This window comes from Anopheles merus, chromosome 2R, assembly GCF_017562075.2.
Source record: "Anopheles merus strain MAF chromosome 2R, AmerM5.1, whole genome shotgun sequence".
In the NCBI taxonomy this organism is placed as follows: domain Eukaryota; kingdom Metazoa; phylum Arthropoda; class Insecta; order Diptera; family Culicidae; genus Anopheles; species Anopheles merus.
The window spans coordinates 52,077,370-52,102,917 of record NC_054082.1 but is presented as its reverse complement, the minus strand read 5'-3'; the positions used below and the strand labels follow the sequence as shown (position 1 = coordinate 52,102,917).

The window sequence follows — 25,548 nt, the reverse complement described above, 5'->3', positions numbered from 1 at the left end:
CGAGTCATCTTTTTGCTAAAAAATGGTAACCATTCAACCAAGGTCCTTTCAAAAATGCATATTTGCATGTTTCAATCTGTCGGTCACTGAGTCAGCCAACATTGTCCCAGAAAGCAAGCTCATTTCGTAATGATACCGGTTTTGGGATTCAAAGTGGCTCATTTTTTTTGTTTGAGGCGAACCCGCCAAGTTTGCTCACAAAAGCGCCGCCGGTAAAACTAGTTTTTAGCAGTTTTTCGAAACACCTAGACATGATGGTGGGTTCGAAATGTGATATGAAGCCAGCAAAGTTTTCAATGCAACCAAACATTTGCATACATACTTTTTGAAGGTTAGACACGGGCGGTGCAAACAAGACTGTAGCCGATATCATCCTAAAAGGCATTATTCGCGAACAGGAGATCTGCTCAACACAATTGATACAAATACAAATGAAAAGATGGAACATAAATAAAACATTTTACCTCATACCTACCTATCTTCTCTTCATACCGTGTTTTAGAAATGTTTTATATAACTGTCTAATACTTTCATGTAATCGCTACCGGTGCGTTAGAGACTATCGTAAACGCAGCCGTTCACGTGTGACGTGCACCATTTCACTCAAACATTAATTGAGGGATCACGACCAAATATCTCTCTGTGGATCAGTAAAAATGCAGCAGTAAATTTCTCAATGAACGGCCACAAAGAAGTAATACATCTGATGTAAGCATTCATTCATTGCGCGGTTAGGAATGTTTGGCCATGCAACCCTTGTTACATTAATTTATTTGAAAGTATTGATTCATAATGCTTCTTCGCTCTCCTTTCGAACCGCTGGGGGAGCAAATCAAATGAAATCTTGCGTTGAATTACATCTACTGCGTGTACAGACTTTGTCAAAGAGTGTCTGCTTGTTACCTGCAGCAAATCGCCACAAAAATAATACCGTTCATTCGTTTTTGATCATGTCGCTTCACACTTCAATTAAAGTGGAATCGCGCTCTACTGTATAGCGTATCAACTTGCCGTATCGCTTTAGCAGCTTCTTCCAGTAACACTCTACATCCGCCATGCGCAGATGGTTCCAAATGTGCTCATATCCTCTCTCGGCAATGGCACGCGCCAACTGATCGTGCTCTTGAAAGAACTTTATCAAAGCTTCCAGCTCCTCCGGGGTGCTGCGAACCGGGACGGGCACGTAGTGTACCCATGGTTTGAGCGAGGGATAGAAAAACTCTTGCCACTCATCGCCCACGTGAAATACGAGCGAACGGCACAGGAACAGGTGTTTAAATCGAAAGCTAGCCGCTACACCGCGAAAGTTGAACAGAAAACGATAGCGGCAGTGCTCCTCCAGCGTCACTTCTCGGGCTGGTTCCGCGTTCAGTGTATCCTGTGGTGATTTCCAGGCTTGATTTTTCGTGTACTGCGCATCGACGAGCGATGGTTGTGCGCGGGAGAGTAGCACCAGCGGGTCACGCTCATCCGATGTGCGCGACCCGCGGAAGAAAGCTTTCGGTTTCTTCGCTTCCCACTCCGCACTGGCTTTCGTAATGGTTTGCCGATGCAGATCCCACCGTCCGAGGCCGGTCGGATAGAGCGCAATAGCCGGGCCACCTTCCCAAAACGCCCATGCCGGATACATTATGTCGAGATATTCGGCCGTCTTGCTAAACGAAAGTACGGGGATCTTTTCCTTGCTCCAGTGTCGATGGATCTGGGGCCAGTCGCGGCAGTTCACGATCAAATCCATGTCGGGCAGGAGCGGCAACAGTGGCCTTACGAAGTGCTCCACGCCGGAACATCGGGCCGGAAACATGCATTCCCGTTGCCGGTACAGCTTATGGCCGATCACCTGATAGTGGGTTCCGTACTGTTTGGCTCGATTTATCATTTCCTTTGTGATGCCGTGTGCTTTGAACGGTTTCAGGTCCGCCTTCAGCACGTCCGCATGGCAGTTGCAATTGGTACTGTTGCAGGCAACGTAACCTGCCAGGGCTGTTTCGATTGCGTTGAAATATTTGTTGTAATCTACGGATAAAAGAGAAGCGAAGGTAGCTACAGAAACAAATGCAAATTGAGCGATAAGCTCCCGCACACTATACCTGCCGAGTAAAGGCTTCGGCCAGATGTACTTTCTTCCGGATCCGTGCATTGCTCCTTGGCCATACACATTCCTTCGTCGGAGGTGTTGCTTTGGATCACGCTGAGACTTAAACATATCACGATGCCTTTAATAAAATGCATGTTTCTATTCGTTGCTGGAACTTAACCTGGCAGTCTTGAGCTATTGCGTGCAGAGAGATACTCGTTGCAGATCTTTAAATTAGGCTAAAATTTTACTACATACTGAAAGTGCGTAATCCTAGCGAGATTGTTGATGTTTACGTACTGACCTTCTGCAACTGTCAGTGAATCTGTTGACAGCGGGAAGCGGCTTTTTCTTTATTTTTTTAAACTCCGCTTGCTTATTTATCAGCCGGTTTGTTGTGATCCGGTGATTCTGACGTTTATCGAACACAGCTGCGTGCAGAAGAGTGCAAGTGTGGCATGGACCGAAACGGTGTCAAGCATCCGTGTTAAATTTACATTTTTACTCTACAAACGAGAATTTGTACATGGTTTCGCACTAACGACGGGCAACGGCAGACAGGATGACGATAGCGGAGTACATTGGTGCGCTTTCGGAGAATCCCTATTTCGGGGCCGGCTTCGGTTTGTTCGGGGTCGGTGCCGGAGCAGCAATGTTACGTAAAGGGATGCAGGGAGCAATGATTTTGTTCCGGCGGCACTACATGATTACGCTCGAGGTACCGTGCCGAGACAAATCGTACCAGTGGCTGCTGCAGTGGATCACACAGAAGGGAGCACGACAAACGCAGCATCTCAGCGTGGAGACGTCCTTTGAGCAGCGCGACACGGGACACATTAAAACGCGGTACGACTTTATACCCTCCGTCGGTACGCACATCATGCGGTACGGCGGCACCTGGATAAAGGTGGACCGTGCCCGGGAGCAGCACACGCTCGACCTGCACATGGGCGTGCCCTGGGAAACGGTACAGCTGACCGCATTCGGTAGGGATAAGAATTTGTACTTTAAAATTCTGGAGGAGGCCCGACAACTGGCGCTGAAAAACACGGAAGGGAAGACGATCATGTACACGGCGATGGGCTCGGAATGGCGACCCTTCGGACATCCGCGCAAGCGACGTCCCATCGGTTCGGTGGTGCTTGACGAAGGTGTTTCCGAGCGCATATTGCGCGACTGCCGGGAGTTTATCAAAAATCCGCAATGGTACTCGGACCGTGGAATACCTTACCGGCGAGGATATCTGCTGCACGGGCCGCCCGGTTGCGGCAAATCCAGCTTCATCACCGCACTGGCCGGCGAAATCGAGTTCGGCATCTGTCTGCTAAACCTGTCCGAACGAGGCCTGACCGACGATCGATTAAATCACTTGATGAACGTGGCACCTCAGCAGTCGATCATACTGCTTGAGGACATCGATGCGGCGTTCGTATCGCGTCAGGACACGCTGCAGCAGAAGGCCGCCTACGAAGGGCTGAACCGTGTCACCTTTAGCGGGCTGCTAAACTGCCTCGACGGTGTTGCATCCACCGAGGCACGCATCGTCTTCATGACGACCAACTACCTCGAGCGGCTCGATCCAGCACTCATACGGCCCGGCAGAGTCGATGTTAAGGAATACGTGGGTCACTGTTCACGCCACCAGCTCGAACAAATGTTCCGCCGCTTCTACACCGGCACGGACGCGGAGGCAAATGCTCGCATCTTTGCGGAGCGTGTAGCGGCCGACGGGCGCAACGTAAGCCCGGCACAGATCCAGGGCTACTTCATGGTGCACAAAATGTCCGATCAGCAAACCGTGCTCGATAATGTGCAACAAATATGGGACAGCACGTAAGCAGACGGGGGCTGGGCATTAAATAGGTTCTAACTTTACCGTTAATAAAACTGCAATTGCACATCTTTGCCAACGGTCATGCGTTTGCGTCAAGCACATTTCTTTCCCCGAGAAGTGATTCGGCTGCGTAGTCATTAGAATTGGATACAAACTGGCAACATTTCGATAATTTCATTGAGATTTAATTATTATTCTTTGAACATGCTGCTACTTCTAGTAATCGTTTGCATGCCGGGCCTTAGTTTCGCACGTGAAAAGATGTACTCCGATAGACAAAAGAAGGTTCAAGTAGTCCAAATTGTGCTCTTGAAATGTTCTTTTTCTTGCGATCATCTTTCTATAACGTTACTTCCTCGCATGACGTACATAATCTATCTAAGAATCATTTGATTGATATTTGTTGACAAAAACCAATCCATTTAATGGTTATTGAAATGATCCCACCTGGTTCGAAAAGATGCATGAGAACATATTTGAATTTTCTATTTAAATAATGGTACCAACAAAATCAAAGGCTTGCAAAATGAAGCATATTTATGTGCCACTGAAGTAAGAAGTTAGCTTTTTCACTACTCAAACAATAAATATTCAAATATTTTCCATTTTAAATAGCTAGCAGATAATTAGCTAACACGTTTTATATAAAAAAAACTGTGCAACGTGCGCGCTTATAATCTTCCACTGCACTTTGCTGTGTGCATCCAATCTGGAAGGTTGAAGATAGATAAAACCAGAACAATCATACGGTATTATAAACCTCGCGCATAAATCCGTGACCATCGTAAAGAGCCGTACCAAAAGCGTAGTTTAGCGTCGGCAGTGCTCAAGCAGAGAACGGAGAGATCCATCTAAATTTGTCCTTCGATGATGCATCGTGCAAATCTTTCGACGCGATATCAAAATGGTAAAAGTTACATTCGATCTTGTTAGCGCAATGATTACCAAAGTGACATATTTTCGGATGAAGGAACTGACACTGAGTATTGACGCAGTTCGGGTAGAACTTGCAGACGGGCGGCAGCGGTTTTGCGCTGATCGTTTTGTAGTTTTGCACCGGCACGACGGATGATGCTGCAAGGTACGGGAGGGAAAAGGAACATATTAGAACGTGGGTAACGTTAAGACGCTGAGAGAAGCGACCCACAGCCGCAGTCTAAACACTTACCTATCGGTGGTGCCGACCGACCGCCCGATGTGCCCGAGGATGCGCTTTTCGAGTGCATAAAATTGCAGTCCAACCGGTGGCAGGTTTGATCGTATTTGCACATTGGATGGAGATACAGGCACTTGTCGCCAAACTTGCAGCTTGGAAATGCTTTGCAAGGAGTGTTGGGATGAAGAAACTCGCAAGCATCGCCCTGGCGACAGTTGGGGAAATATTTGCAGCGCTCTTTCATTGTGCCCCCTCCGACCAATTTGTTACTCTTGCCATCCACACCGGGCAATGAAACGGCACTAAGCACTGCAATGGATAAAACGTTGTGATAAAAATTAAAAAAAAAAAACAAACATCGCTATAATATAGTATACGAGCCAGTTACTCACATGGGGGAATATCGTCGAATTTACGACTAGATTCTAACTTCTTAATTTTTCTTCCGGGTGATTTTGGTCTGCCCTCCCGGCTGTCTCGCTTTTCTCCTTCGCGTTCCCATTCGCGTCGCGGTTCTTTTCGCTGTTCGTCACTGTCCCGCGAAGGGCTACGTTGCGCGCGATGTTCCTCCCTGCTGCGAGCCCTTCTGTCACGATGGTGATGATGGTGATAATCGTCGTCGCTGTCATGCCGCTCGTCCTCGTCGGTAAGATCGAACTGAATGGGAGAAACTCGCTTTCGCTTGCGGGACGACGGTTCCATTTTGTCGTAATCCGACTTCGACATGTAGATCGGCGACGAGGACACACTGTCGTCCATGAGCTCTTTCGTGCGCTGCAGCAGAAGCTCGTTCAGCTGATTCGGTGAGCTGGAGACATTACGGGAAGCGTCGACTCGTTTGGACCGGGAGAGGACTGGGGAGGTACGAGTTTCTTTTGGCGTCCGTGGACGCTCCGGGCTGAGCGATGGTGTTCGATCACGCGACACCTCTGGCTGGCTACTGCGCGAAGATCGAGCATTGGTTTTGGGTGATTTCTGAGATTTTGACACGAAAGCGCCATTGCCGTGAGAAGATCCACGTGGAGCAGCATTAGAGGGTGGAATCGGCGAGGAAGATTTCTTACTAACCGGTTTCGATGCCGCTGCAGCTACAACAAGCTTTTCGCTGAATCGTTCTTTGCGTTTCTTGAGCGTCTCTTCCATCTCTTTGGAATCTCTTGGATTGGGCGACTTTCTGGGCGGCTCGCGTGTTCCAGCTTTGAACCCAATCCGATCTTTCACCGACATTCTTCCCTTCGTGTGTAGTCCTTCGGCCGATGCTGGCGGCGGCGGTGGCGTATGGCTTGGCGATACTTCTCTATCATCGGACGACTTGAAGGCTCCATCCAAGGTAACCACGAACTTTGTATCCTTGGTCGCGACTTCAGCCAGCTCTTGCTCCGCAATTGCCGCATCTTCTTCCGAAACGGCCATTTCCATTGGATAGTCATGCGAAACGGATGGTTTCGGAGCGCTGTATTCGTTTTGAAGAATTTCCTTAAATTCCTCGTCCACATCGCAATCCTCCATCAACACCTGGTTCGTTATGTCCACCTCATGCATCTCCTCCTCCTCCTCTTCCTGCTCCTCTTCCACTCTTTCTCGATCGCGCAGTGCTGCGCAGTGCGTGTCTGTAATGCGCTCATACTGAACATCCTTCACCGGAGGATGACCGATCGCAATGCCAGGAATTTCGATCACAAGCTTTCGCTTCATATCCGTTCGATGGATGCTGTTCTCGATGGCAGTGTTATCAATAGTTTTCTTTAGATTTGCTACCGTCGATCGCTGCGCTTCGGCCATTGCTTTGAGCAGTAGATTCTTGCTTGGCTGGGTAGCCTTCGGTACCACGGGACGCGGCTGCACTTTTATAACGCTCGCCACTGGCACCTCGATAATGTCCTCGTTGTATTCCGGTTTTGGTGGCAGTACAATTACCCGTGAACCGACACGACCACGCACAGTGTCGGTGCCATTCTTAACGCGACCCCCAGAACCGGAACGATCCCGGTTGCTGCTGTCGCGAATCCATTCGCGGCTGCGCGATCGCTCCCGAGGACGTGATTTTCGTCCGATCGGCTGATCATCTATACGTTCGCGATCGCGATCCCGATCGCGGTCGACACGCCGAAAATTTGTCTCCCGTGATCTGGCTCGGGTGGCGTCCGTGCGTGAGATGGGTGGTAAGCGCGGCGGAGGCGACCTCGTGTCGCGGTGATTCGCTTCACGGCCGCTTTCCCTTTGACGTTGATGGGGATCTCCCCTTGTGGTGGGAGGCGGGCGCGCCCTGTTTTTTGATGCCGACTGCTCTTCCGCCGCCTCCTTGCGCCGGAATAAAGGGACGTAGATTTCTCTCTCCTCGCGTCTATGTGCGGATAGGCTTATGATCGTACTTTTCGTACCTGAGGTACCAGCACTGGATGAGCTTCCCGCTTTGTTAGCCTCTTTTGAGGATGATTCCCGTGCATCTTTCGTTTCGTAGCTCGCACCTTTCTCGCGTTCAGACGTCGCGGTGGAGTTTTTTGTTCCCAGCCGATCTAAAACGGATCGTTTTTTGGCGCCTGCTTGTTGAGCATCAGTTGACCGTGAAGAGGCTGGTGGCGTGGTGCTTCGTGTTGGCGGCGTTTGTTTGACGGGTTCCTCGGGACCCATTGTTATTCGTTGCCTGGGTTTGGTCGCAGTACTTTCTGCTGATTTGTTGGGTCGCGTTGACGCTGGTTGAATGGATCGAGCTCGCGGTGGGAGCAGATCGTCCTCGCTTGCCTTCAGAAGCAGCAAATCCTCATTATCGTCATCCGAGATGTCGGTGCCGAGCGATTTCAGGTGGCGCTTGGCCGCACTGATTCTTTCCTCTATTTCCTTCAATTCGCACAGCTCTTTGTGATGCTTCTGGACAACACTGGCACTGGCCAGCTCGGCAATCGACGGTGGGAGATCCGAATTTTTTGGCGGAGTTTTGCTTTTCGTTCGGTCTTCCGACTCGGATCGCTCGGGCGGCTGTTTCTTCGCGACCGGTGCACTGTCCGACTCGAGCGACTTTTTTGCCTTTTCTATGTACTGGTGTGCGAATACTTCTGTAATGGAGCTTGCCGGCAGTGCCACTGCCGGTCTTGGAGGCGTATTGTCCTCTGTTTCACTCCTGCGGTTGGAGGTATCGGCCGCATCCTCCCCGTCGGTACTACGATCCCGCCGCTTCAGTTTCTTATCTTTCCGCTTCTTGTCCTTCTTTTTGTCGTCCACCTCGGAGGATTTCCTTTTGGCGACTTCCTTCGACTTTGCCGCAACGGTGGCCGGTAGTGTCACTTCCTGCAACTTCTGCAGCACCTGATGCAGCCAATTCACGAATATCTCCGTCTGAGCACCAAGAAACAGTGACAGATCATCGACCATCTGCTGCCGGGAGCGCTTGTTTGCCACCATGATCATCACGTAATCCGGCAGCTCGTCGTCGATGTATCCGCTCGCCGATCCGGTGCCAAGCTCGATCAGCTTTGCCTTCACGGCACTCTGCAAAACAGCGTGCAAAGAAATTTGTGTAAACATCTTACGCTGATCCAAGCAGAGCGTATGCCAACCCAATTTGCCCACACTTACCCTCATTTTCTGACCAATTTCTGTGCCTAAGTTATCCATGATGCTGCGATAGTAATTAACCAAACCAACAGTTGTGTAATATGCCTGCTGAAAGGAGAATATCCAGAACTTCCTGGTTTGGTATTTAATAAGTGCTATTAAAGATAGCCAAAAGCGCAAGTAAACAGACGAGGTTGATAAATCGACATGGAAATTTTCGCTAGTGATGGTCCGATTGATTTTGCACCGCGATTTGACATCGGAATGATTCCGTTCCGATCCGCCAGCAAATGGAACAGAAACTATCCATGCATCGTTTTTTTGTTTTTTTTTCAAATGAGCCGTTGCTATTGCGCAAATTACAAACGGGAGCACAAAAATTGTTTTTGCAGACCTAGACGTATGAAATAAAAAAGGGCCATGCTAAAAAATGTAAGTAAAGTACAGTGGAGTGCCGTTTATCCCGGTTCATCGGAACACGACCTCGCCCAGACATGTGAATAAAACGGATAATGCGTCAAAGGATATATTTTATCATAAATCCTTTTTTTATTTTGCTTATGTTTTGATAAAACTTACCCAATTTTTATTAACTTCATGCCTTTCAAAAGAGAATATTTGAAATTGGCCATGAATTGTAGTGTTTTCCGGTATGACAATATGCTCTGATAAACTTTTTTTAAATATCCTCCTTAGAACGCATTGTCACTTTTGTTTTGAACTGACATTTCTCAACAGCACGGATAAACGGACAGCCGAATAAAAGTTACCCGTAAAAACGGCACTCCCTGTACATCTTAATACTTTTGCAGCACACATTGTTCGGCATTGTAAAGGCTGTAAAGAAAACTTTTTAATGTGGTAGTTTTTTAATTGTAAACAAAAAAGCACGTTTCTGTATATTTATTAATTTACTTAAGATATCGCTGTATTAAGCAAACGTTACAATAGTTCATAAATCAAAGTATGAAAGAAAACTCAATTCATGGATGAAAACTTTGGCTTCCGTTACGCTTCCCGCTATTTGGAGACACATCTTCTGATAGTCGAACAATTTCATTTTGGTATACGCAATGTGTACGGTATTTATTCCAGCTAGTAGTATTTCACCACACAAACCAAGAAACGGCACCATCGAACAATAACTGGTACATTAACTCAAATAAATAGATAGAAATTAGTGTAACTTATATAGCCACTGGCGGTTCCCTCTGGCGATAGACCACTGTGAGATGGGATCGTTTTCTAAACGACTCATAGATCTCCTCGAATTCAGTTTGGTATGATAGCTATGTACGTTAAACAATAGGTTTTTAATGATTCGATTCTTCTGCATTATGCTTATAAGCTTTCAGTCAAGTTAAGTTTCGCCCATCCGTTTCCCTTCACTGCATCCCAGAGCGAACTGGTGGTTCAAGTAGGATAGTAAGTGCGTTACAGTTTACCTTTTGCATGAACTCCATTATCACACCGCTTTGGCACATTTGCTAGGGTAATTGTCGATGCACATCAAAATCTCGGTGTAAACAGTTTTAAATATTGATCCCTTAACACTAAGCATATGTTCATTTCCGCTGCTCATTCGTTAGCTCACTCCCTGTCGACTAGAGTCTTTAACCGAAACGAAGGATTAATGAATAACGTGTTGGAAGAGAGAACAAAAAATTAGCTATCAAAAAATCACACACGCACACACGCAGGGTTTTAGTTTGCCTCCAGCATCGTGGATTTGCAAATTCTACTTCTTAAAGTTATTTTAGCGTTGAAATAACGTGTCAATGATTACTTAATCGAATCCTTTTTTTGTGATTGTTTTATACTGTACAAAAACAAATGAAAATGGCAAGAAAATTAAAGCATACATTTCATTGAGAGAGAAACACAATTCTTAAAAATACGTTAAATTATAGTGACGGTTAATAAATAGCTGGGTATTATGAATTAATTCAAAATTTAAAAAGAAAGTTCCTCTACGTCTCGCTGTTGGATTTGTTGATGGTACGTAAGAAATTCGTTATAAACAAAGAACCACTTAATGCAAAACAAGTTTGATTGATTATGAATGAAATGAAAATGAATAAATATTTCAAATAAATATGCAACTCGTCAAAGATGATGCGTTATAACCGTTGCCTGCTACAAAATTATGTAAGAAAGTATATAAAACTTTTACAACTCGTGTACTGAATATAGCAAAATTCGATGGAAATTCAAATCAACCAATTCATTTAGAGTCAGGCCGACTACCATCAAAAGAGCGAACTAACTTATTAACACAACGAAACCTCCCACCTTCGATGCACCCCGTGTGGTCTCTCTGCAGCACTTGGTTAAGTCGTGTGATAAGCAACACTTTTACTCAGAGGTGTCATTCGAATAGCCTTTTGGAGAATCTATATCAGCATTATGTTACCTTCCCCGGTCAGCAGCTTGTCCCCGATATCGTTTGATGAATCATTTGTCATGATATTGTTTTGCCACTTGATCTGCTCCTCACCGAACGGTAGCTCGGCGTCAAGCTTTTCCTGGATCTGGTCGAACGATGTTTTAAATTTTTCCTCAATTAAACTAAACGACTGAATGGTGGCGTTATCATCGAACTCATAGTTGTCGATCGATATGTTCCCAAACAGGCTGTCCAAATTGAGCTGCCCGCTGCCGTCCAGTGCAGTAGCGACACTACTATTGCTCTGGTGCGCGTAGCTTTGGTGCGGTCCAGCTGGGCCTTCTGGATGATTACTGCCGTTGCTGTGTGCCGCCGCGTGCTGCTGGGACGATGAAGCGCTCGGTGCGACCAAATCAATTACGGTGCTCGATGTCGCCACCGTAGGTGAATGAGAGGCTAATTGATTTTTGCGTAAATATCGAAGCACATTGCCGGTGCCATTGAGCGATGAAGCTGCAACTGCCGAGACGCTGGCGCTAGTGTTGTGGCCACTCTCCTGCAGCGAAATATTGCCATAGGCTTCGTCAGTAGTACAGCCGCTGCTAGTGATTGTGCTGTTGAATCCACTTGTACGAGCACCAACTCCACCACTAGTGCCAGCGGAAGAGTTACCGGTCTTCATACGCTTACCGTCCACGGGACTGTGCATACCACCACTGCCGGTTGTCCGATGAGCTTGCATTTGTTGCATTTGTAGCCGCTGCAGTTCTCGACCGTCCACACAAGCTTTCCGTTTCTTATCCTCATGGCTCCGCACATGGTTGGTTGTAAGATCGTTAGCAAGGTTACCGCTACTGCACGTGCTGCTTTGATCGCAGTGTTCCAGCACGATATGATCCATCTGATCGATGGAGGACTCACCGATGTTACCGCCGCCATCCTCGGCCGGGAAAATGGTTTTGAATGTAAGCATATCTTCAACCTGATCGCTCAAAACTGATTCTGATAACTCATTTTCATACAGAATGATACCACCACCATCTTCTGTTGGAATGGGCCCAGGCGACGAGCATGCAAAATTGTCGCTTGGTGATGAGATGTCTACTGTGGTCAAACTTTGTAAGTGTGGTTGTTGTTGTTGTTGTTGTTGTTGTTGTTGTTGTTGTTGTTGTTGTTGTTGTTGTTGTTGTTGTTGTTGCTGATGCTGCTGCTGTTGCTGCTGTTGTTGCTGCACCTGCTGCTCTTGTTGCTGTTGTTGTTGTTGTTGGTGAATTAGTTTGGCCTGCATTTTGGCACTCTTGTTACGAATTTTGCGCTCGTTCTTCATTGCGAGCTCACGAAGTACCTTTTCATCCGTTACGACGAGGGTGGTGATGAATTTGTTTATTTGCTCCTTCGGGGGCGCCCGATCGGCATGTGCGTTGTACAGATGCTTGCGAAGAGAGGCCTTAGCTTTCAGCGGACCGCGATCACAGTATGGGCAGGTGTAGTACACACTGTCATGTATTTCCATGTGTCGCTTTAGCTGGTAGTTCTGCGATGGATGAAAATTAGAACGAATTAGTACACTTGAGAGCCACCGTGTAAGAGCGGATCATGTGGCGTTGAAACAGATGTTAAATACACACAAACACACATCTGAATGATGATGATCAAATTAAATACAACTTTTACTGGTAGCAGTGATGCAAAAAGCAACGAGACAAAAATAAGGATCGAAAACAGGTTGAAATTTTTGCATTACCTTACAAAATACACGATCACATTCGTCGCAGGGAAACGTTTGCGCTGTTTGCGTATTGCAAGCCTCATCGGGTGTCAGTGTGCATTCGCGATCGTCCTATGCAACGCGAAGCGCAGAGTATTTGCAGTTGGTGAAGCATACAGAAGCCATTTAGACATAAAGCCGCGTTTGCGATGGTTGCCAATCGAGAAAGGTAATAGAATAATATTTGTTAGTAAAGCTGTTGGCTTCGACACACTAACAGGGGTTTAGTTGAGTACACACACACACCCACACAGACATACACATTTGTTACTTTTTAATCGCTGTAAAAGCTTTCTCGATTGCTGTCACTGCCAAAGGAAGCAGGTTTGCACTTACCGACAAGTCGTCCTGATGTGAACCGGTATTACTTTTACCGGACAGTCGTTGCTTATCAGCCGTGTTGACATCCTCCGCAACACCACCTGTGTTTGCCGAACCGTTCGTTTCGCCCACCGAAACAGTGGAGAGTGTGAGCATTGCCGAGTTTTGTGCGATTAAAGAAGTGGAGGAGCCCGTTGTCGCGAGTATACTTCCGTTCAGAAAGCGTTGCCCATCAGCCAGGCTGCCATCGTCGGTAGCTATGCTCACTGATGATGCAGCACTAACGTTTTCGTGTTTAATGTTGTCTGCCGTCATAGTCGAGGGAACCATAATGGTCGCACCGGAAAGTTGTAATGTTGCCGTACCACCTAAGGCAGCCCCAACTATCTGATTCTGCTGCTGGTGCTGCTGCTGATGATGGAACAGCTGACCATGCTGATGATGATGATGATGATGATGACTGGAAATAGGCACCAGCTTCGGTAGTTTATCTGTAGAGCTTAATACTTTCAGGTCGATTTTATTTCCCAACGCGTTGATGCCATTGCTGCTGCCAGTTCCGTTGCCGTGAGATGCGCTTTGGTTAAGAAACAGTTGACTAGTATCGATCAGATTGTTTTTGGTAAGTTCCACATTCGATATGATGATGATACTATGCGATTTGCCCGCAGTGGAGGACGATGGTGGTGCCGCCGTCTGTGCAGCAGCTCCGTTGACTATCGATCCAGTTACATCGTGTGGCCCTCCCGTCGTGCCGCCGCTTTCCCCCGTACCGGCCGGTAACAGTGGATCGGTTATCCTCACACTAGTGATTGTGCTGTTGATACCCACAATCTGAGCTCCGGAAATTGGCACAGCGTTACTGCTGCAGCTGTACACACCGTCAAGAGTCGTTCTTCCACCGTCGCTAATACTTCCCGCCGGATGTTTCTTTTTGCTGTACGCCCGCGGCTGCTGCCCACCATGTTCTGTGGACAGTGCTGCGGGCGATTGTACTGCCAGTGTACCGTGATGCGTTTGCTTTAAACTTCCATCGGACGATAGTGGTGGTTCAAGCGAACAGGATGATGTAGCAGCTGCGGCTGCGGCGGCGGCAGCGGCTGCAGCGGCCGCAGCCATTTCTTCCTGCTTTTTACTTTTTTGTGACAATTTCGTAGCTAGTGCCTTGGCAATAGCCGGCTTTATCGGTGACGTCTTCTTCTGGTTCAACTGGCTCAGCACCTTCTTCTCCGATTTGTGGTCATTAGACACGGTATAAACGGTGTGCACCTTGCGGAGATGTTTTTCGAGAGCGTTAGGATTTTTGAACAGCTTGGAACAGACAATGCACTTGTACAGTTGCTTTCCGTTTGCTGCCTGCACGTTCGTAATCATATCCTGGCTCGAGCTCATGTTGGTGATTGGGATATTGCTGGGCGTGATACTCGGCACGCTTGGTACGGTGGTAAGAGGTGAGGCGGGAGTCGACCCGCCGCCACACTGCGGTTCTTTTTTTATTTCCACTTCCGTTAGCAATGGAGGATGGGCTTGCTGCGTGGACACTGCCGCATCGTGAGCATCATTTTTCTGATCGCCTTGCGTTGCTGCCAGCGTAGCTTCTAGTGTTTCCATGCACGGTTTTAGATCATCCAGCGGTGCAGGATTGGACAAATCTTCGAATGAAGTTGACGACAGCTTCGAACCGGTCGTTCCATCGCTGGCCAACTTTTCCAGCTGCTCAACGGCCGCCACCATGGCTGACTCATCCTGCGCGAGATCTTTGTGTATTTTCATGTGCCTTTGCAATGACCACGAGTTGGACAGCACCTTCAGACACTTTGGACAGTGCAGGTAAGCGGTTTTGGATTTGCGCTCGCTGCATTCGTGGTCCTTCAGTTCCTCCGCCTGCTGGAAGAGCTTCATGCAGAATACGCACAGGTAGAGGTTGTGTTTGCGCACGTGCTTGTCGAGGTTCGATTTGGTCATGTACTTGCGCAGACAAACTTCGCAGACATACTTTTTGTCCGTCTCCATCTCCATTGCAGTGGCCTGGCCTGCAATGCCCGCAGCAGGTGGTGTCGGTGTTGCGATGGCTCCCCCGTGGACCGAATCGTTTAGTGTGATTAGCGAATCGGAGGACGATGAAAACCGGCTATGAAGTTTATCCGAATGGGCGTCATGTTCGTGCACAGAGTGGGCTGAGTCCAATAGATCGAAATCGGTACCATCGCCGAATGCACCACCATCTGCTACATCGGTTCCCCTATCGTAGCTTAACAGATGATGCGTGCTGTCGGTAATTCCTGCATCTGCAAAGTCCGTTTCGAACGCTATGTTTATGTCACTGGCACCGAGAGAAATGTTGATCAGATCCGCCGGACTAAGTGTATCGTTCGGTAGACACTGGAACTCGGTCTCTGGAGCTGCTATCTGTCCCATCAGGTGTTGCTGCTGCTGCTGCTGCGGATGGTGCAGCTGTTGATGCTGATGGCTATGGGTTTGTACTGGCGACATTTGTTCCGTTGAGTAAACGTGCCTCTGCAGCGGCCGTTGCGCTTCCAGGTGCAACGAAGAGATCATGCCTCCGGCATGTTGCTGTATCTGCTGCTGTTGCTGCTGCTGTTGATGTTGCTGGTCCTGCAGCATATGGTGCGGATGTGGTTGAATATCGTGAAAATCGAGAAAATGATCATGATGATGATGATGATGATGATGATGATGGTGTGGCTCATGATGACTAGAATGCATAAGCGAGGAAGTGTTGAAATAATCATCCACCAGATCGGGCATGTTCACCGATACTCCTGAATCCAGCAAATCCATGTCGAAGATGTGCTGCTGTGATGCGGAGGTTGAGTATTTTGGCGATGTCGTTTTCATCAAACTGTCGATCGGTGGCAGCGAAACAGTGTCGTACGTCATCGTGGTCGATGTAGGAGAGCCCACGCCGCCCTTCCCGATCACACCATTGTCGGTGTCCATGCAGAAGCTGTTGCTGTTGTTGTTACTGTCGATGTCGATCGAATCTGCTCCCACGATGCTGCTGCTGCTTCCACCACCAAAGCCGTGCAGTAATGTTTGCTCATCGAACGCAGCAGATGAAAGCATCAGCGTTGACGTACCGGTGGAAGCTCCATTTGTGGTCAACGTGTTTGTACTGCCATATCCTCCGCTTCCGATATTGCTGTGTGTTGCCGTGCTACGCCCAGAATTCCCACCGTGGCCAACCGTTACGGACGGACGACTGTATACATCGTCGAGCAGGACGCTGCTGTTGTGGCTGTTCTTCTCCAAATCGAAACCGTAATCCATGCTGACAGAACGGAGTATGTTTGTACAGATGTCGTACGGGCTGGGTTCCAGCATTGAGGCACCGATCTTGGCCGCGTAGTTACGCGAGTACCACACCCGTAGTATATCTCCCAGCTCGATATCCTTCACAGCGGTGTAGTATATTTCATCGTTTTCCTAAAATGAGAGAACATTCAATACGTTGAAACACATTATTACGAAGGCGTGCGAAGTGTTCAATTTGTCAGTATAGAACAGCCGAACATTCTTCAGCCGTAGCTAATCCGCTTTAAACGACTATTTGAAGATAAGCCAACAACACATTAATTACAATTGTTTGGAGCATTCCCTTCATACTACATTCCCCGATCGCGTACTAATGATAAGCAATCGGAGGCATGGGGAAAATATACAAACCCCCTACACCTCCTTTCCTCACCAGCACGCACGGCTGTGCAATCGGTGTTACAAATTTTGTGATAACGCCTCTACCAGTTCCCCCTCGGAGGTGGTGATATTGCCCTCGCTCTTGAGTTCATGCTAGGACATACGGGAGCGCATGTGTGTGTGTATTTTGTCTTACCTGATAACAAATAAGATTCTGCTCGTTGGAAAACCGTGCCAGATTAACGTGGATCATCCAGTTGCACTTGGACTCGTTGCGTGTGTCCAGGTAGATGTTGCGGCTGCTGCTGAACAGGGCCTGTAGATCGCTGCTGTACTCGTCCTGCTGCTGCTGCTGCTGCTGGAGGTACGGTCCGGCAAACAGTACGAGCGGGAATGGAATATTCTTGATCGGAACGTAGGACTTCTGGGCAAGCAGCGGCCCGAACCGGGTTCCCTTGGCAAACTTTTGCGACGTCACGACACAGCTGCCCGTCTGCGTTTCCATTATCAGCAGGCCGTTCGGAACCGACGACCTTGAAAGGTTAAGCGCGGGCTTATCCTTAACCTGGAAGGCGTTCGAAAACGAAACCGAGAATATGATAAGTATAAATAGTAATAACCAAAACATAGATTATTTATACACTGCCATTGTTTAATTGATCTATCCTGGCGCAAGAGAGAAAGAGAGCGAGCGAGAGACAAAGGCATCGGAACTGCAGTGTGAATGTTTTTAGAGCATGATGTGTGCTGGAAAATTCCTGCCATGCTGTCGTGTCGCAACATAATATACATCTGCACTATTTTGCTGATCACGCGTGCCTGCGTGTATGTGTGTGTGTTTGGTTTCCCCTACAACCCTACGACTGACACCAATTCATGAAAAATGTAGGAAAATCCCTGCCACGCAATCGACAAATGATGATGGGAGGTCCGTCCATTGACAACTAGCGGGTGGTGAAGATTGGTAGAATAGCGGCAGAGGCCAGTAGTGTGTAATATGATGTTGCACACCAAAACATACAGTGCTGTTGCCCTTTACCACCCCGCTCTCCGGCTTGCGATCCGATCAGACCATTTGCAAAGTGGTCGCAGTTGTCGTCCAAAGACGTCTCTTACCATCTTCAATCTCAGCCAAAATACAATGTGTTTTCCATACAGTTCTCTGGCATTCTCCTGTTTTCTCTTAGTTTTTCCTGCTCATGATCCTCTCTGTGTGACTCTCTCTCTCTCTCTCTCTCTCTCTTCCTTGCTACCACGAGCACTTGCTCAATTTTACATGACGGATCCGACGTTTTCCACCAATACTTGCACATGATTTTCCCGTGCCTACACATGTACACGCACAGTTTCCCGTGCCTCTCTTCTAACTGTAGTTGTGCTCGCACATCATACGCGCGCGTGTGTGTGTGTGCTGTTGAGGATAAAAATATTGACTTTTTTTCTCCACCATTACCACCCACCTCCATTAACCCTGTCAACCATTCTCTGTACCGTGGGCCGTATGTTCCTGACCATTCTTTTAAACCAGTGGTCTGTGTGTCTTTCGGCCCTTCTCTACTCTAGTTATCCGTCAGCAATCATCATCATCATCATCAACATCATCATCATCCATCCAACAGGAGGTTCGAACCCTATCCGCTAGCACGATTTGGACACGGCGCGAGAGCGCACTGCGCAGACATGTACCGAAAACAGCACCGGATTGCGCACATGTGTGTTGTCATGGACATTATAAAATGCGTAAATTATATAATTTAATCGGAGAAAGTACTCATTCTGCTAACTGCGGTTGGCACCTTCTCCTCCAGTCAACAGCTGGATGTTGGAGATTTCGTCCGCAAAATAGGGTTCTGCCCCGCAAAAGGATTGTATGGGAGAGAACGAGACGTTCCTTTGCTGCATGGGCGGAAGTGTGCTGCACACACGCGCGTACACAATCACGAGCTTACAAAACACACCAGAAGAGCGACTGGTCGGTCGGTCGGTCGGTCGGGCCCACGACACACACGCAAGAGCGTATGCCTGGGTGGTGGTGGTGTTGATGATCATGGTGAGATATAGAGATTGAGTTTTCTTCCATAAAAGGAATACATTTCGCGCCAGACCCTACCGCATGGTTTTGACCCGTGCGGGATTGTCAAACGTGTCAAAATCGGTGGACACGTTTCTGCTCCCGGGCATCAGAGTTCACCTGTCACCACATTTTCATTCACCATTCTATTTCACTGTACGATCATGTTTTTTTATGTCTTTTTCTTTTAATGGTTGTTTTTTTCCAGCAGAGTCGATTGAGCGACCGAACATGATAACACAGGTGCAATGTGCAACCACCACACAGACACTTACACACGTACGATGTATTTTTTTTTTCTAATCGAAATTTCTTTTCTACTACACTGCCGAGTAAAACTCTACGGATCTACGGAGTAAAACACACAAAAACGGTACTTACATGATCGCCTTTGGCGTATTCTGGACAGTTTTGGGTATAATGCGATGCCCCGCAGATGCTGCATACTAGGATCATTGTGGCAAATACACATACACACGCACACACACAACGATGCAACAAAGGACGGTGTGATGTGGCCCGGTCGGTTGCAAGATCCGGACAGAAGGCAGCAACGTGTTCCGTGTTCCGGCGGATGATCGATCAGTCGTCGTCGTCGTCGTCGACAGTGGGTGTTAACATTTAACGCGACACCGTGGCCATACGGAGGGGGGGGGGGGGGGGGGTTGGTGGTACAGGATGCGTTCCGGAACAGGTGCACAGTAGGATATTTTCGTTGTTGTTCGTAGGGTGCCCCACAGCAACAGGAAGTCCCGTATTTTGAGTTCACGGCGGGTGGATGAAACGAAACGGAGCGTAGCAAAACGGAATGAATCAGAATGCGTGCGGTTGGTGAATGGTCACTCTTAAAGCCAGGCCGCCGCTACTACGGCAGCACAGAATCACCGAGAGAGCTGCGCGCACGCACACGCACACACACACACAGATACTCTCCGGCCGATTCCAGGGCCTTGAAAAGGATAAGCACGGTTGGACCAGCAGCAACGCACCAGCCTCCAACAGGGCCAGCCAGCGACTACGACTACACTAAGAGCGCTACTAGCTAGTCTGGCGCCGCATAGGCCCGCGCTCTGGCGATCGCTCTCACGGGCGACGATCATAGCGAGGATCGGGCCCGCACACACCTTCAACATTCTGGGATGCTGCGGAGCGCACTCTCTCGCTCTCTCTTTCTCCTCTCCCTTTCTCGCTCTCGCCACCATCGAAGAAAGATCGTGTGCGTGAAAGCGTAACGGTGACAGAATATTTGCGTACGCGATCCTACCCACCCATACATGCGTAAACACACACAAACTCACACACCCACTGTATGTGATGCTCATTCACAGTTGTGATGCAAGGAAATAGCACGAAGGGGAAAGGATGCCCGCACAGGAAAGGGCGAAGGGAAATGAAACATTGTCTATTTGACTCATGCACCCATCGTCTCCCCCCTTATACACATGCTCACACACACAACCCTTGCGCTTGCGTTTATGGCAGATTAATTACATTCCTTGCGCACCCATACGCACCCGTCAAAGGCATATTAACCCTTGATTATGCGAAGATTAGTAAACAAACTAACACAAATCTAGTTCAAACAGTATTCTTGTCAAGATCATGATGGACTTTAAATGGGTAAAGACAATTTAGTTTTGGGTTTTTTAGAATTTTTTATGTACATTTTAATTAGTATTTTTGGTTTTTTTTAACTTAATTGTAGGAAGATTTATAATATTTTTTTTAGTATATCACACAACCTCATATCACATGATTAGTCTACTTTAAAAGTGCCTTTACAAAACTCTTACCCCCAAACACCTGGCTATCAAGGGTTAGTATAAGAAGGAAAACATTAAAGTTGCTTTCACAATATTGGTGAGATTTTCACTAGCTGCGCAACTCGTAAAGAAAATTCCCTACACCAAAAAACACCCCCCTCTTTCCTCCGCCAGCAGGAGACTTGGGTGAGGGATGGGAAAATTGAAAAAAACATATACCTACAACCTACACACATACACATAGGGGAGCTCTCCTATACGAGAGGGTTCGGTTGTTTTGAGCATCACAGTATTAGAGGAGGTGCTTTAGTATTACGGATTAGCATGCAAATGGGAGCAACACACATACACATTGGATGAAGCTGAGAAAAAGTAATGTGAGGCAGATGTTTTTTTATGTGTCATCCAGCAATAATGTACGATTTGCAACCGAATGGAACAAATAATAGATTCTAATTGTGAAGGGTTTTTGTTTGTCGCCTCCGTTGTTATGTTATCTATTTGCAATAATTGAGCTGTATGCTGTTTAGCAGCGGAGCAATGAAACAATAAATTGGAAAAGGAACTGTATGTGCCGTTAGCTAATGATCTATACCAGGGATCTCCATACTTTTCAGTTCAGAGGCCGCATTGCTTCGAAATTATCATCGTTGAGGGCCATTTTGACGTTACTTTTAGCTAATGGTTGAACGTTTAAATCTTGTTTTGATAATAAAGTACTAATATAGCGTAAGGGCAGTGCCGTAGTACATTCGACAAATCTTAAGAACTGAACATACGAAATTTTAACAGCTTTCTATTATTGAAGCTTGATTTTCGTATTGAAAAAAAAATTGATTACAATAACGCAATAATAAAATATTTAATTTAAACTTTAATAAGTCATCACACGCCGCATGCATTACAGGGGTTTTCAGGGATTCTCGTAAATTGGGACCCTCTGTTGAATCTTTTTTACGGGATGTCAACGTTATGCAAATGAATTTTAAATCTACAGCACCTGTTTTTTGGACAGGCACATTTAAAATTCCAAATACTGTATTTTAACGTGTTGAACGACTCTTTTTTTAAATTATTAACATCACATTAAAGGGGTCGTTATATACGAGTAGTGATACTAATGGATAAGTACTACTTTTAGATTACTAGCGAGACATTAGCTTCGATTGCATACAATTATAGTCATGGTCTTGATTTGACTGATTCTGTAATCTGGTGATTCAAATTCATAAATACTGCCAACACGAACAAGAATAACAAAAATTATCTGAACCAAATTGGTCACATAGACAAAGTTGTTTTTGATTTTTGTAAAACTTAAAGAAAAAAAAATTTCAAAAATATTGAATCATTCATTAGGGGGGAGGGCGTTATATACTAAAATACGGGATTCAATATTTTTGACGAAACAAATTTTTTACTTGTAATTTTACATGCATTATTCAAAAACCACTTTGTCCATGTGACCAATTTAATTAAGATCAAAAATTTTTTTTTGCTACTTCGAGTACAAGCAAATGAAAGGCCGTCAGTGTACCTCATGCTTAGGTAGTTTTTTTTTAATAAATTTGAATCATCGCTTTAAAGAATCAGTGAGATCAATGGTTTTCGCAGTTTCCATACCTCTTTTTTATTTTCTTATGCAGATCTTTGGCAACACACACTCCTTGCTTTTTTCTAATATTGAGCCATTTTCCCAAACTCGATCGAAGCTGATCGATAGTTGCAGTTTCCTAGATACAATGGTTACTTTAATTTATTTCATATGCGTTCTATTCAGTAATGCGTACAATAATGTACAATATTTCCCGCTCCCGCTTCGATCGTGTTTGGAAAAGTGGCTTATCTCACTGATTTTATAGTATGGGTAATCACCCATGATATATTTGTGTGTAATTGAATGTAATGTCCCAGAGAATGTAATATTTCCGAACCCCCCCCCCCCCCCCCCCCCTAATCTGATTTTGGTCTCTTTCGACATATGAGCCAAATGAGCTGTAGAGTCTAATAAAGTATGCCGTAGAAAGGTTCGCGTCTCGCCAAATAAACTTAATTTATCTTAAGAAAGAGTCAAGTGTCCAAGAGTCAACACGGGTAAAGTTTCGCAAAATTATGAAAACCCCTGAAACCCCCTGTGCAGGCTCTCGAGGGCCGCATGCGGTCAGCTGTTCGTAGTTTGGACACTACCCTGATTAAGACAACTAATTTTCTTAGATAAGTTAGTACTTTTTTTTGCACAGTCAGAGTAACAGTGACGAAACCAAATTTTTCATCATTTTATGCGATACACTCACACTACTGTGATTTATTGTGCTATATTACGTCGAGCGACAACTACTGGCAATCGTGCAAACGAAACAGTAAAACTTATTTTATGATTCATAATTGACTATCGATGAACGCATATCGGCCAAGGTTTTTACGAGATGCTCATTAGCAAAGAAATAAACTGAGACTTTAGGATAAATGTACTTATAGTGCTGTGTTGCTTCTACAATATTGAATGAAGTGCATTAAAATACGATCTATACGACAATTTTAAACCAACGAACTTGTTTACGTTCATATGAAATGTTAACTGCCCTTTTTACAATAGATGTATGTGTTAATTGGTGCTAATCCGTCTCGTAGCGTTAAACAAAATCATTATTTTGTGGTTCGTGTCAGCTTTATTCCAGAATTCTTACAATTTAATAAAGTAAACTCGTGGTTATTATTACGTTGTATATAACTACAAAATAACAAAATTAAAGTGTATTCTACTATAGATACTACTATGAATTCAATAACATAACTACTATATATTCAAACTATTTTTTTTCCCCTAATTTTATTGTTTATATTTTGACTCTATTTTTCCATACTGCTTTTCAACAGGTACAGCAAACAAGCATATTCCTATAGTCGTTTTAGTCATTAAATAATAATAAAAACAGTTCATTATAGCACAATTGTTCAGGACATTTTTGACCGTATCGTACAGAGCAACGGAATTCTCATGTTAACAAATCGCTTATCTTTAGCTGAGCTTAGAACACCCAAAAAAAAACAGCTGTCGTACTTACCATTCTCAACGAGTTGTACATTGTTCAGCACTGATAATGCGTCAAAACATGCGTTCGCCGCTAAATCGGTCATAACTTTGGTGTGCAGGTACGGTCGAGGAAGTGTTTGGAGGCGCTACCACTGTTGGTGCCTCCTTCTTCCCTCGATTATTCACTCAATAAAAATGATAAACAATGCGCTGAAGCATAGATGTAGATCGCCGCAAGATCGTTGCAACCACGTACTCCAAAATTCACTCGACTTGGCACTTAATGGTAAAAGAGCATCACGCATTGGTCCGCTGACGCAATGTGGCCCTTATTGGCCCTTGTATTGTTGTTGCATAGGTTAGTGCTTCACAGGGCTGTGGATCGATTTGCTACATCTCTTACGGTCGTAAAGCGATAAGACCCAAACTACCCGCGGCATTGCCGAAACACTGACGAAAATACGGATCGATCGTTCATCATTCAGCCCCGGGGGTTAAATGCGCGGGGACACGTAACTGACACGCGGGATCATATGCCCATACTGTGTGCTGATTCCCCAAAGCACCCTTCCAACAGCACGGGGTAGGTTCGTTGCCAATGTTATTCAAATCAATTAACTAGCTGCCGGATTCACTTAAGCTCCACACCACGCGCTAAACGCACATGCACACGCACACGCCGGAAACGGTCCATTTTACTGTGAATGGTCATTAAAACGAAATTAAAGCCCCGAAACCGTTGGTCCCACTGTCGATGGCACACCGAATGCGCTTGGGGCTTCGATATCGAACCGCGTTCCGCTATTTATTCATTGCCGTTGTTTTCTCCGTATCGGAATGGACGGGTCGGTTCACAGCAGCCAGCCAAGTGGTGGTTCTGGCCCGCGCGCACGCCTATGTGTTTGTGTAAACCATTTTCACCAAATTTTCACTACTCTCGTGCACACACTAACGCTCGACGAACGCGCACAGAACCCGCATACACCACACCGTGACCGGGCAGGACACACAACCCTTCTCATCGTCCACTGGCAAACTCACACTTGCGCGAATGTTGGCTGCGGTTTGGCGGGCTCCTTAGCAATTGTGTGCTGGTTTTCCCGTGCTGTGTACGCCGTTCACCGATCTCCAGTGGGGATCGCGATCTTCATTCCCGTGTGACTTAACTGACAGCTCGTGAAGAAACCCGTTCGGGCATGCGCGCATTCGCCGAAAACTGTACAGTGAGCGCGCATCCGTTCACTAAGCTAAGCAAGTGTGCGTGCGCGTGTGCGTGGATGTGTGCGCTAAAACATACACACACACACACACACACACACACACACTTGAAAACGGGCCCGAGCAATTGCACTGTGGTCGGCGGCGACGTTGGTAACGTTTTGGCAGCGGGCACATAAATCTATGCAAATAACACAGCTAAACCAGTAGGGGCAGCGTACTTGTGCATATTATGCATACGTTTTCCGAGCTTGTATCACGGCGGGGAATCGAAATTTGTGTGTTTTCTCCTTCCTGCACAACACCCGCCCGCCTATCCGTCCAGCCAGCACACAGTAGGCGCGCGCTGGTCTATGTTTTCGATCAAAACCAGGGTGAACGAGACACTGATATGTGGCACTAAAGCAGCACACGATGTAGCACAGCTGGGACGAATTGGTTAAGGCCCTACACTCTGCCAGCACCGCAGGGAGAGAGGAGCTCACGTACTTGTACGCGCACGTTTACGGAGGGACCAGCACCAGTGGCACACCGAAAAGATACTACGTTATCCGAGCGGTTGGTTCTTGCACGCACGCACTCTCTGGCGGTGTGCGTCGATCGGTTCACGAGCAGGAAAATACGGCGGTAGAGCGTTCTCGCGAGAGCGCTGCGGCTCAACGGTTGCTCTCGCTCGAAGCGGGTGTGTGTACGCACGTGTTGGTTAACGCT

General features: G+C 46.6%; 4 protein-coding genes across 6 annotated transcripts; 1 reads left to right on the top strand and 3 right to left on the bottom strand.

Annotated features, from left to right (window-relative positions):
• Window positions 1–716: 716 nt before the first annotated feature.
• On the bottom strand, window positions 717–2,402 carry LOC121588482 (O-glucosyltransferase rumi homolog). 2 transcript variants are annotated; one of them, XM_041906483.1, is made up of 3 exons: window positions 2,336–2,402; window positions 2,091–2,272; window positions 717–2,016 (listed from the first exon to the last, which is right to left on the bottom strand). In XM_041906483.1, the coding sequence occupies exons 2-3, from the start codon at window positions 2,230–2,232 to the stop codon at window positions 959–961; spliced, it is 1,200 nt and encodes a 399-aa protein (XP_041762417.1). In that variant the 5' UTR covers window positions 2,233–2,272; window positions 2,336–2,402; the 3' UTR covers window positions 717–958. The 2 variants fall into 2 exon arrangements, with proteins under 2 accessions (XP_041762417.1, XP_041762416.1); XM_041906482.1 differs by having other exon boundaries at window positions 2,091–2,400.
• Window positions 2,403–2,466: 64 nt separating this feature from the next.
• On the top strand, window positions 2,467–3,987 carry LOC121588481 (mitochondrial chaperone BCS1). The gene has a single exon (XM_041906481.1). The coding sequence runs from the start codon at window positions 2,640–2,642 to the stop codon at window positions 3,912–3,914; it is 1,275 nt and encodes a 424-aa protein (XP_041762415.1). The 5' UTR covers window positions 2,467–2,639; the 3' UTR covers window positions 3,915–3,987.
• An 80-nt stretch (window positions 3,988–4,067) lies between these two features.
• Window positions 4,068–8,831, bottom strand: LOC121588480 (zinc finger CCCH domain-containing protein 13). The gene is made up of 4 exons (XM_041906479.1): window positions 8,641–8,831; window positions 5,460–8,553; window positions 5,080–5,376; window positions 4,068–4,985 (listed from the first exon to the last, which is right to left on the bottom strand). Exons 1-4 carry the CDS (start codon window positions 8,677–8,679, stop codon window positions 4,738–4,740), a joined length of 3,678 nt encoding a protein of 1,225 aa, XP_041762413.1. The 5' UTR covers window positions 8,680–8,831; the 3' UTR covers window positions 4,068–4,737.
• Window positions 8,832–9,487: 656 nt separating this feature from the next.
• LOC121588064 lies at window positions 9,488–25,380 on the bottom strand. 2 transcript variants are annotated; one of them, XM_041905588.1, is made up of 6 exons: window positions 23,651–25,380; window positions 19,204–19,268; window positions 16,948–17,316; window positions 13,110–16,541; window positions 12,750–12,845; window positions 9,488–12,539 (listed from the first exon to the last, which is right to left on the bottom strand). In XM_041905588.1, exons 1-6 carry the CDS (start codon window positions 23,721–23,723, stop codon window positions 11,013–11,015), a joined length of 5,562 nt encoding a protein of 1,853 aa, XP_041761522.1. In that variant the 5' UTR covers window positions 23,724–25,380; the 3' UTR covers window positions 9,488–11,012. The 2 variants fall into 2 exon arrangements, with proteins under 2 accessions (XP_041761522.1, XP_041761523.1); XM_041905589.1 differs by lacking the exon at window positions 12,750–12,845.
• Between the last annotated feature and the right edge of the window lie 168 nt (window positions 25,381–25,548).

What these genes read in the sequence shown, in the direction of transcription:
- LOC121588481 (XM_041906481.1), top strand. Translation starts at nt 2,640, where the DNA reads ATGACGATAGCGGAGTACATTGGTGCGCTTTCGGAGAATCCCTATTTC.
- LOC121588482 (XM_041906483.1), bottom strand. Translation starts at nt 2,232, where the DNA reads ATGCATTTTATTAAAGGCATCGTGATATGTTTAAGTCTCAGCGTGATC. An exon ending in CCGAAGCCTTTACTCGGCAG is followed by an intron (nt 2,017 to 2,090) that starts GTATAGTGTGCG and finishes TTTTATCCGTAG; the next exon opens with ATTACAACAAATATTTCAAC.
- LOC121588480 (XM_041906479.1), bottom strand. Translation starts at nt 8,679, where the DNA reads ATGGATAACTTAGGCACAGAAATTGGTCAGAAAATGAGG. An exon ending in ATTCGACGATATTCCCCCAT is followed by an intron (nt 5,377 to 5,459) that starts GTGAGTAACTGG and finishes TATCCATTGCAG; the next exon opens with TGCTTAGTGCCGTTTCATTG. An exon ending in TCGGTCGGCACCACCGATAG is followed by an intron (nt 4,986 to 5,079) that starts GTAAGTGTTTAG and finishes CGTACCTTGCAG; the next exon opens with CATCATCCGTCGTGCCGGTG.
- LOC121588064 (XM_041905588.1), bottom strand. Translation starts at nt 23,723, where the DNA reads ATGACCGATTTAGCGGCGAACGCATGTTTTGACGCATTATCAGTGCTG. An exon ending in AATACGCCAAAGGCGATCAT is followed by an intron (nt 17,317 to 19,203) that starts GTAAGTACCGTT and finishes AACGCCTTCCAG; the next exon opens with GTTAAGGATAAGCCCGCGCT. An exon ending in CACATCAGGACGACTTGTCG is followed by an intron (nt 12,846 to 13,109) that starts GTAAGTGCAAAC and finishes CGCGTTGCATAG; the next exon opens with GACGATCGCGAATGCACACT.